Source organism: Lactuca saligna, chromosome 4 (assembly GCF_052625555.1).
Source record: "Lactuca saligna cultivar CGN05327 chromosome 4, ASM5262555v1, whole genome shotgun sequence".
NCBI classification, from domain to species: Eukaryota; Viridiplantae; Streptophyta; class Magnoliopsida; order Asterales; family Asteraceae; genus Lactuca; species Lactuca saligna.
Genome location: NC_136420.1, coordinates 30757881 through 30769713, shown reverse-complemented (window position 1 = coordinate 30769713; position 11833 = coordinate 30757881). Strand labels below are relative to the sequence as shown.

Here is an 11833-nt window from a genome sequence, read left to right as displayed (position 1 = left end):
TTTTTTATATGTTTTAAACTCTGAATACATGATTTTATACATATCTGTTTGTTTCAATGAAATACATATGCTTTGAGTTGTAAATGCATGAGTTTTTTTTATTAAGTATTAAGCTGTTAAGACATGATTTATTAAATTGTGAATTAAAGTCCTGAAATGTAAATTTTAACATGAGAATATGATTGTGAAGTATAATTTTTTCGTATTAAAATTTGAAATTATTATATTAAGCTGTGATTTTTTTTTTAAACCATGATTTGATAGTATTAAGTTGTAAATTAACTGTATTAAATTGTGAATTGATTGTATTAAGTTGTGAACTGATTGTATTAAGTTGTGAATTAATTGTATTAAGCTATGAATTTTTTATAATTCCTTGTAGCCTTCTAAAAATGAGATAAAAGTACCATTATATACAGAACTCATTTAATCTAATTTTGAATGAAGAGTTTAAAATTTAAGTTGTGAAAATTTTTGTAAATAAACTTTGAAAGAAACATTAGCTGGTAGATCTAAAAGTATATATACGTAAGTTTTAAGTTGAGAACATAATTTTGAATGTATAATTTTTGTGCATTAAATTGTTAATTTTTTATACTAAGCTGTGAATTTTATGTACTGAACTATGAATTGATTTTATTAAGCTGTAAACTTTTAATGAATTATGTGTTGAAATATGACTGATTTATGTATGAATGTTTGTTTTAATTTGTTTTTGAATATATTTATTTTTTATGTTGTATAAATATGGAATGTTATATTAGTTTTTATAATTATTTTGCATTAAATTCAAGATGAGTGAATTAGTAGGTTTTATTAGACTGTGACTATAGTATTTAAGATGTTAATGCATGACTTTATTTACATATTTGATTTGGAAGAAATGATGGTTACGATGTTGCTACAGGTGTTTGGTGGCAGCGTGTGGTGGTGGTAATAGAGTTTGTGTTTTTGACTTCTTTTAATTAGTGAATTATCGTAAAGTAGTTTGTATTAAGTTGTGAAGTTTTAGCAATAAACTTTAAATGGACTGTATAAAGTTGTATTTTTTATCAGTTTTGTGTTAAAATATAAGAGCATATATGGATGATATTAGAGTGTAAAAATTACATTTTTGCTCTTTTTGTACCAAAAGGACAAAAAAATAGGATTTTTAACATGTTTTATAAGAATATCATGTATGTATTTACTAATTAATGTGGCTTCTTAGGGTTCATAATATATTTACAATGTATCTTTATGTGTGGATAAACAAAATGATTATTTTTACTTGAACATTCCCATGCCAACTTTTATTCAGCAACAAATTGTATAATAGAGTGATAAACCTATGGAACCTTTTTTCATTCTATAAAAAATGACGAACTTCTCTCGATTGGATTAATCTTAATAGATGAACATGTATCTTATAACTCAACATTATAGAAGGATGCCTTACCTAGATGTTGATTTGGCTTCATCTTCAAACAATCGTTTGATAGCCAAGGAGCTAGATTATGACATACCAAATTTGAAGAATGAGTTTGATCGACTCTTTGTTTCATTAACCGATGAGCAACGCAACATTTTTCTTGATATAATGGCTAAGATTAAAAATAATAAGGGATGTGTATTCTTTATTTATGGTTATGGTGGAACGGGTAAGACATTTCTCTGGATGACAATTTCTGCAGCAATTAGATCCCAATGAGATATTGTTTTAAATGTTGCTTCAAGTGGGATCGCTTCATTATTATTGACTTGTAACGCCCGTAGATCAGGGCTAGTCAATATAGAGACGATAAGCATCAAAAATGACTTTTTGATGGAAGATTATTTAGAAGGATTAATCTTAACTAAGTTGTAGTATATGTTACAAGGATTCCGTACATATAAAGAACGCCGAAATTCGAGTTATAACGAAGGAGTTATGACATGTCGAAGTTTCGTGACAAAACCGACACGACGCTGAATGACGTAAAAAGTGAAATTACGATAGAGCGATATTTAGCCTTAGTGATCTAAACAAATGTTGTAGAATTAGTTAAACCGAGAGCGTGCATAAAAAGAACGCCCAAATCTGACTTTGTATGAGGAAGTTATGATTTTTCTAAGTTTCAGCTTAACAGTATACAACCTAAAACTCGAATTTGAGATCGAGTGATTTTTGGTCGAAGCAATCTAAACAATAATCGAAGATCTCGTTATTAGTAGTGCAATGGTGAAAAGACAGACAAAAACGGACGTCGGAGGAAGAAGTTATGAATTTATAACGGAGTTTTACTGTCCCAGCCTACTAAAAATAATATAATAAAAATAAAGTCGAAATCAACCGACGGAGTCTAAACGAAAGTTGTAGAGCATAGTCTCAACTATGCGTAGATATAAAGAACGTTGAAAACAGAGCTCATGTGCGAAAGTTATGAAATTTTGAAGTTCGAGGCACGCACACCAAAGCTTATCCGAAGCGTACGGCCGGCGTAAGACTTAGTACGCCAGCGTACCGAGTATGCCCAATGTACCTGGATTTACGCCCAACATAATCCCAGTTTCAGCCCCTATAAATAGAATTTGAGGCTGCTGAGTTTCTTTGCCAAATTTCTTTCTCTCTCTCTCTCATATTTTTGCATCGTTTTGCGTGGAAGATATATACCGAAGCCCCAGTATCATTCCCGAGCCCTGAAGCAAGTTACAAAGCCCCGAGGATCTCGAGAAGTGAGATTCCTTATCCGAAGCTCTACCCACGAGAAGCCCGTTTTTTGTGAAGATCTCTCGGTTTCACCGAAGAATACTACTTCTACATACCGTAGTGTTGTCCGATCATCTTCTGATCAAGTGAGTGTATAGTCACTTTCTTCTTACACATAAATATTAAGTAGTTGCTATGAAATACGTGTTATATGTGTATATATTTTTGTTTATTTAAGATGATTGTGGAATGGATGAATTATATAGGTTTTAATAAGTTAAATTGTATATATTTTTTATCTACAAATATGTTGGGTAGAACATGGGTAGATGAGATTGAAGATAATAGGATAAAAAGGTAAAGAGATAAAATTGTTTTAGATCTGGGAGTATGAATCAGATCAGGAGGTTAGTTTTAGATCCGAGAATGTGGATTAGGTAATGAGGTAAATTTTAGATCCTGGAGTACGGATTATGTATTTTTGAACTATGTGTTCATTCGATAAGATATCATGTGTATAGTCCCTTTTATGAACGTGATTTTAATACGAGTATTAATTAAAGTATGAAATATATAATTGATGATATACAACGTGCGGACCAGTTATGGTCCAATATGTGTTAAGATGTGTGTATATCATATTATTACTTAAAACCTTGTGATAAGCATACACTAGTTAGCGTTTCCTAAACGGAGATAGTATCAGAAATTGATTATAAGTATTGTAGGATTGCCTAGTGATGAGTTAAGACTTAAAACGGGATGTTTAGTTCAATTAAGTTTGGACTTTGGGTAGTCTCTTATTAAGAGTACGTGCGGGGCGAGATTGATGATCAGTGGAGTACGTCCTATGTATAGAAGAACATTTTACATACGAAGTCCTTTTCAAAGCTCTGTGTCTTGGGTGTTGCTTGTTTCAGGGTACTATTATGTTCTCGGGTACGAGTCCTTCGCATACCAGAGTACTATAATGTACCAGAAGTACTACCTAGTGCAAAGTCTTTTTGACACTATTATGTGTCGGTTACGGGAGTATACGAAAGTACTCTATTAGTATTTCCCCATACTTTCTAATTTGAGAGAGATTTGGAGTCAACTTTTCTTTTATGAAGTGATCGAACGAGCTTCATGTGTCAGCGTTTTCTTTCACGAAGTACTTAAGGGAACTTCGTAGACTACCTATTAAAGTGTATCGGTAAATAGACCACTACTAGGTATGTCTGGTGTTATATTGTTGGATAGGGTGCATCTTGGGGTGAAATACCTCATGATAGTCAGACCACTGCTAGGCAAAGTTCGATGCTGGATAGGGAGAGTCCGGGGGTAAAATACCTCACGATAGTCGGACCACACCTAGACATTGTTATCTAGATAACTACCCATGACTTAATTGTCTTGTGATTCTTTCTTTACGAACGAAGGTTCGTGGTGAAAATTATTCCATTCCCCTCATTTGATGTCTTAATTGATACACGTTTGCTGCCATGGAATTTTCGAAGCAGCCTCGTCAGTTTGTTGTTCATAACGATTCCTTAGGTTAGATCTCGTAAGATCATTATATAGGGTCAGTATGCGGGGATTGACGGGATGAGATAGATTGTTTTAGAAATATGATTTATATGTGATAATAATTTTAGTGGTTTTGCAGGATCAAGATATACATTATTATCACAGTGTTTGAACTAAGAGCTTTCGTACTCTGTGTTCCTTAGGTGATGGGGTTCACCAGGGGTATTTGAACTAAGTGTTCATTAGGTATTTTTGAACTAAGTATTCATTATATATTTGAACTAAGAGTTCACTAGATGTTTTGAGCTATGTGTTCACCGAGGATATTTGAACTAAGTGTTCATTAGGTGTTTTTGAACTAGGTGTTCATCAGGTATTATTGAATGGAGTGTTTTTGAACTAGGCGTTCATTAATTATTGTGAACTGCGTGTTCATCAGAGGTAATCTAAGAACCTTGGCAGTACTAAAATTTGTGTCAATTCCTTAGGGAAATCCTTAGGAATGAATGGGAGAAGGGTAATCGGTTATTAGGGTAAATCTTTAAGAAATAGATGAAGATAATGAGGGTGGGTAATTGGATTGATTGTTTGATAAGTGAATATAATAATTATATTATTATGGGTTGAAAACCCTATATGCTCACCAGGCTCCCAAGCCTGACCCTCCCAGTTTTCTTTGTATTATTGGTTATGGCACGAGTGCATAAGTTGACTAGCATAACAAGAGATTTTGGATTATAGGCCAGTAGTTATGAATAACTGTTGTAAGGTCTATTTTGTTATGTTTATACTTTTGGTCTGTATTGAACATGACATATCGATATTTTGTTATATAATGAAAATACATTTCTTTAAAGAAATGCTTTGATAAATTATTATCATATTTTGTTTTGGGAATGAATTCCGCAAATGTTCTCTTTAAAAGATTTCTCTGATTTTAAAAACAAATCATAAACAAATCGGTCTTTCTGGCCGTGAAATTGGGGATGTAACATGACTGGAGGCAGGACAACACACTCTTGGTTTATAATTCCCATAAATCTTATCGAGGACTCTTTTTGTAGAATAAATCCAAAGAGTAATCTTGCGAGTTTAGTAAGAAAAGCCTCATTGATCATTTGGGATGAAGCACCCATGATACACAAGCATGCATTTGAAGCTTTAGATCGAACTTTGAAGAATATATTACGATTTGTCGATCCTACAAACTCAAATATTCCATTCGGAGGGAAAGTGGTTGTTTTTGGAGGTGATTTCAGATAAATTCTACTTGTTCTTCTGGGTGGCAGTGGACAAAACATTGTTAACGCTTCTTTAAGTTCTTCCTATTTATGGCAACAATGCAAAGTCCATAAATTAACAAAAAAACATAAGGTTAATTGTTGCAAGCGATTCATCTGCTGTTGATCAAATAATGGGTTTTTCAAACTGGCTTTGGACATAGGAGAAGGTAGTCATGGTGGTCTGAATGATGGTGAAGCAATTGTTGATATTCCAGAAGATATTCTCATTAATGATCCATGTGATCCTATTGGTTCATTAATCAATTTTGTATATCCTTCCATTCTTGAAAACTTCAACATTGCGAGTTATTTTCAAGAAAGAGCAATACTTGCTCCCAAGAATGTAGTTGTCCAAGAAATAAGTGATCAGTTGCTAAAATTGATTCCTGGAGAGAAAAAAGAATATTTAGGTTCAAATAGCCTCTGCCAATCTTAGTTTGTCCATGATCAGTTTGTTGCAAATTTATACTCACCTAATGTTTTAAATGGTCTTAAAATCTCAGGTATGCTAAACCATAACCTCATTTTAAAAGTCGATGTTCCAGTTATGTTATTAAGAAACATTGATCAGAAAAATGGCGTATGCAATGGCACTAGACTACAAGTCAAATCTTTGGGCAAACGAGTTATCGAGACAGTTATCATATCTGGAAGTAATATTAGAAGCCGAACTTTCATTCCAAGAATGTCTTTAACTCCTACTGAAAACAAGATCTCGTTCAAATTCCAAAGAAAATAATTTCCATTGGCTGTATGTTTTGCAATGACAATTAACAAGAGCCAAGGACAATCTTTATCGAAGGTTGGATTGTTTCTCAATGATCCTATTTTTACACATGACCAATTGTATGTTGCTTTATCTAGAGTTCAGAGTAAAGAGAGACTAAAGTTATTGATTTTAGATAATCATTGTAGACTATCAAATAAAACCTTCAATGTCGTGTATAGAGAAGTTTTTAGAAATTTATAAAAACTCTGTAAAACTTTATTATTTATATCAATTTATGTTTCTGTTTTATTTAAATTTATGTTACATTATACAAAATGATAATTTTCTAAGATATCTACAAATTGTTGATTTGATATTCAAACCATTATCATTTCTTAATTTCAACCAATCATTATATCATTATGAAATTATAGACAAAACATTGCTTAATAATTAAGTTATAATTTAATTGAAATTATTTTTAAATTTTCTATCACGTGGTGTCCACGTGTTATAACCTAGTATATATATATATATATATATATATATATATATATATATATATATATATATATATATATATATAATATATATATATAGAGAGAGAGAGAGAGTAAATTACTAAAACGGTCCCTATGGTTTGATCAAAATTACACGTTTGGTCCCTAACTTTTTTTTGCACTCGGATTGTCCCTATGGTTTGATTTTGTTGCGTTTTTTGTCCCTTAGATACATAAAGTTAGGGACCAAACGTGCAATTTTAACCAAACCATAGGGATTAAAAACGCAATAAAATCAAACCACAAGGACGATTCGAGTGCAAAAAAATTTTAGGGACCAAACGTGCAATTTTGACTAAACCATAAAGATGATTTCAGTAATTTACTCATATATATATATATATATATATATATATATATATATATATATATATATATATATATATATATATATATATATATATATATATAGGTTCAGGTTCATTTGAGACCATTCTAATTTTATGAGACCGTGAGATCAAATCTAAAAATAATTTTAAAATGCAAAATAAATGGAAAAATCCAAAAATTCTTTTTTTAAATATTATTTTCGGAACTTGAATTAACTAAAAAAAATCTAAAAAAAATAAAAAATAATAAAAAAAATTCCGTTTTTTTTTTTTGAAAAATACGTGAAATATTCTAAATAGAATATTACACTGACATATTTTAAAAAATAATTTTAAAATGAAAAATAAATGAAAAAATCTAAAAATTCTTTTTTTAAATATTATTTTCGGAACTTGAATTAATTAAAAAAAATAAAAAAAAATTCTATTTTTTTTTAAAATACGTGAAATATTCTAAATAGAATATTACACTGTACATATTCTAAAAATAATTTTAAAATGCAAAATAAATGGAAAAATCAAAAAAATTCATTTTTTAAATATTATTTTCGGAACATGAATTAACTAAAAAAAATTAAAATAAAATAAAATAAAATAAAATAAAAATAAAAAAATGCGTCTCACGGTCTCACAAAATATAGGTGGTCTCAAATGAACCTAACCCTATATATATATATATATATATATATATATATATATATATATATATATATATATATATATATATATATATATATATATATATATATATATATATATATATATCGCCCATCGTCTTTATATGTAAATTCTATAAAATAAAAAAAAATTATAACCATTAGTTACACCAATTTAGATGATACACCATCACCAATCAGGTAAATTTTCATGACCGGTTTATAGTTTCTTATTATAAACTTGTTTTCCTTTTGATCACTAGTCTCCTCAAATACATGCTATGTTCGTAAGATAAAAGAAGTAGACGTGTCTAAAGAGATTGAGACTCGTTATGAAAATAATCAACTAGATGAATTTGGCATGTAAACGAGGAAACATATGAGAGTGACTAATGATATATGTAGACACTATAATCATATAAGGAATTAACGATAAAATTCAATATCTTACTCTATGTTTGTCTATAATTTAATAATATTTTTATATGTCTTGTTTTTTTTTTTAAAAAAAAAAAAAGGAGGATCGTGTGTGGATAGTTGTCGACTTGTCATCCACGTCCAACCATTTACTACAAAAACAAATCATGATAAAAACAAAAAAGAAAAGTAAAAGAAAAGTGGGGTAGGGTCCGATGGGGCAGAGCCATGCAAAAGCGCGTGAAGTCAACTACGTGTGAGGGAGATCCTGATCAATGCTCATACAAAGCGCGTCTGCGCCCTCCTTGACTGTTTATACTATTATACGCTTTCCAATTTCCAAATTCTAATTTTATTGGTGATATGCAGACACGTCTTTCACTGGAAATAAGTGATTATGAACGCTTAATCTTGTATTAGGACAAGACGACGGAGACAAGGATGTTCGATTTGTTTTCAGATGGAAGTTTTGTTTTAAGATTGTCTGTTTTCATAGACGCAAAACGGTCTGTCTTTTTTTCTTAGAAGACTTGGAAAATTGCCGAATTCAGATAGACTTGTTTTTGTTTTAACAAAAGATTGAAATTAGAGATAAAGATTTAGAAGGATAATAATTTTTTTTATTATTATGTTCTTATGAAATCATTTTTTTTTTCTTTTGTTATCAATGAACATATTTTTTGCTTTTAAAAAATACCATTACAACTCGTTATTAGGAGTCATAAAGTAAACTATTTACATAAAACAAAATAAATGTAAACAAAAATAAAAAAAATTGTTACCTCTCGTCTAGAATCTATGTGTGTAAACGGCATATGTATTACATCCTTTACTAAAAGGTAAAGGTAGAGATGTAACATGATACATTTTAGGTAGAGATGTAACGTGGGTACATTTTAGTATTTATGGGTGTTTGTTTTATTTTTTAAAATATCTTTTAGCTTTTAGAAAAAGATAAAAAACTATAAAAAAATGTTTGATAAAAGTAACAGATAAAAACTACTTTTTGATATAAAGATAATGAACTTTTTTGAAAAGTGGTATACCCAACTTTTTACAACTTATCTTAAAAAGATTTTTATCCTCTCAAAAGCTAAGCCAAACTCCCATTTAAGTCATTTTAAATCACTTGATTTTTGGTTTTGTATTTATTTGGTCATTTCATTCTTTTTAAGTTTTAAAAGTTTATCAAACTTTTGGTTTCATGCTCATTTAGTGATTAAACGAGCACAATTTTAAAAGTTAGGTGACTAAATGAGCACAAATCCAAAAGTTAAGTGACCAAACAAAAAGTTAAGTGACTAAATGAACACAAATCCAAAAGTTCGATGACATTTTAAAACTTAATGAGTTAAGTGACCAAATAAGCACAAAATCAAAAATTAAATAACCAAAAATAACCTAAACACTTGTTTTTATACATTCAAATTAAACAAATTGCTTCATGGGAAATGGGTTAGACTAACAACACCAAAATTAATAGCCTTGAGACCAAATTAAATAAGAAATTTTCTTTTGGTAAGATGAAGAAGGGCCTAATAGGTATAATCAATGTTCTAAAAACCAATTTGAATCGGGCGGTCGAGCCGGTTGGATCGGAAACCGGATAAATAAGTAGTTCAATTAGCATTGATTTTATGTTTATTTCCTAATCGGAAATAAACCAGTCAGTTTTTTACAAAAATCTGATCGAACCGGTTTAAATTAAACCAGTTGAACCAATTAAATAAAATAAAAACACATGGAAATGAGTCATTATCATAATAAATTTTGGTTTGTTTTCATATGTATTTGGATTTTTTTTGAATAAAAACACATGATAAATATTATAATAATTTTTAATGCGTTTGTATTCATCTAAAATTATATTTTGTTTCCTTATTATACTTTATTTTATTTTTGATATACGTGGATTGATGTAAAACTTACAATTATGTGTTTTTAATATATTTAGATTGATCTTCAACTTGTATTTAAGTATATTTTTAATTTTTAAACTTGTGGATGTCTATGTGTGTAGGAAAATAGAAAAAAAAATGGAAACTGGTTAAACTTGGAATCGATCATCATATTTGTTCAACTAAAAAACTGGTTTCTAAAACATTAGGTATACTTCAATATAATGGTTAAAATGGAGTGACGTCAAACAAGCATGGGCTTGTAGAAAAAGAAATATTGTTGATATTTAAGGATTGCACAACCACAAAAACTTATTTTCCGACAACAGTTTTCATCATAAATCCGTCACTAAAAGGGTTAGACCAACATATTTACATTAAATTTGCACTTATTAGGACTTTGTAACGGAATTCCAAATGATTCATGATGGATTTCCGACGAATTTGTGATGGATTTTGGACGGATATATTAAAGGATTTGATGATTATTCGGTTATTGGATTAGCATGGTTTATTTGGTTCTTATCTTTGTTTAGATAGATATCCTATTTGTTAGTATTGGTAGTTAGCCTTTTATGATCGGACTCTATTTATTGTGATCGTTTGTAACCTGTTTAGTAAGAACAATGAATACTAATTGAACTCAGTTCATACTAAATTTTTCATGGTATCAGACCAGATCGTTTTCTAGGGACGATAACAATCTCTGGTGAGCATGGTGGGAGATATACCAGAAGGATCCGACAAGAAAGACGATGAGACGATTGATTCCACTTCTCCATTCTATATCCATCCATCGGATTATCCCAAACAAGTTCAAGTAAATGACTTGTTGAACGACAACAATTACAACGAATGGAAACAAGAGATGAAAAATTTTCTCTTGGCAAAAAGCAAGATAGGATTAATAAATGGAACAGTGAAGAAGCCTGAGTCAACATCACCCACGTACACGGCATGGATTCGAGCCAATGCTATGATAAAAGGGTGGTTAACCACAACGATGGATAGGGAAACAAGAACAAGTGTTCGATATGCGAACACCTCCTCAGAGATCTGGTCAGACCTTGAAGACCGATTCGAAAAAGAGGGTGCACCTCGTTCGTACGAGTTGAAGCAAAATCTCCATGTAACAAGACAATATGGGAGTTCTATGTCGAATTACTACACTAAGCTAAGGTTAATTTGGGACGAATTGCAGATGGTACTTCCCACGCCACGATGCACCTGTGAAGGTTGCAGTTATGGAATTGGAAAACAACTTAATGAGTTAAGAGAGAAAGAAAGGACTTACGAGTTCTTGATGGGTTTGGACGATGATTTTGCAGTCATCAGAACTCAAGTACTTGCTATGAAGCCGAAACCCTCCATCGGAATGATATACCATTTGTTAGCAGAAGACGAGCGACAAAAAGCAATCATGGGTGGAGTGAAAAGGATTGGGACTGAGGCATCAGCGTTCCAAGTTAACTACAATTCACAGCGGGGACAACGACAATCATTGCCGAAGCAAGCTGTAACACCCCGATTATGGTATGTTATTTAATTTTATTATTTATTCAAGTTTCAAGAGGGACTCGGCGAGTCAGTAGCCCGACTCGTCGAGTAGAGACGGGATTTTGAGCACGTTTGCGTAGGCGACTCGGCAAGTCCATATCTTGGACTCGGCTAGTCCATCAGTCTGAATGAAACCATAAATCCCTGGGTTTTGCACCCTATTTAAGCCATGTTATGAGCCCCAACCTCGCCCCCTTCACCCTCAGAGCATCATTTAGCAAACCCTAACCTTTCCTTGAGCATTTTG

The 11833-nt window shown here is 31.1% G+C and overlaps 2 protein-coding genes across 2 annotated transcripts; both read left to right on the top strand.

Moving 5' to 3' along the window:
* The first annotated feature begins 1429 nt into the window (after positions 1–1429).
* On the top strand, positions 1430–6199 carry LOC145039432 (uncharacterized). The gene is made up of 3 exons (XM_078987491.1): positions 1430–1640; positions 5622–5870; positions 5964–6199. The coding sequence occupies exons 1-3, from the start codon at positions 1430–1432 to the stop codon at positions 6197–6199; spliced, it is 696 nt and encodes a 231-aa protein (XP_078843617.1).
* A 4545-nt stretch (positions 6200–10744) lies between these two features.
* On the top strand, positions 10745–11575 carry LOC145039431 (uncharacterized). Its single transcript, XM_078987490.1, has one exon. It carries the CDS (start codon positions 10745–10747, stop codon positions 11573–11575), a length of 831 nt encoding a protein of 276 aa, XP_078843616.1.
* Positions 11576–11833: the final 258 nt, after the last annotated feature.

Coding starts and splice junctions, on each gene's coding strand:
- LOC145039432 (XM_078987491.1), top strand. CDS start 1,430: ATGCCTTACCTAGATGTTGATTTGGCTTCATCTTCAAACAATCGTTTG. Junction 1,641..5,621: donor TTATGGTTATGGTGGAACGG/GTAAGACATTTC, acceptor CTTTGGACATAG/GAGAAGGTAGTCATGGTGGT. Junction 5,871..5,963: donor AGAGAAAAAAGAATATTTAG/GTTCAAATAGCC, acceptor TTAAAATCTCAG/GTATGCTAAACCATAACCTC.
- LOC145039431 (XM_078987490.1), top strand. CDS start 10,745: ATGGTGGGAGATATACCAGAAGGATCCGACAAGAAAGACGATGAGACG.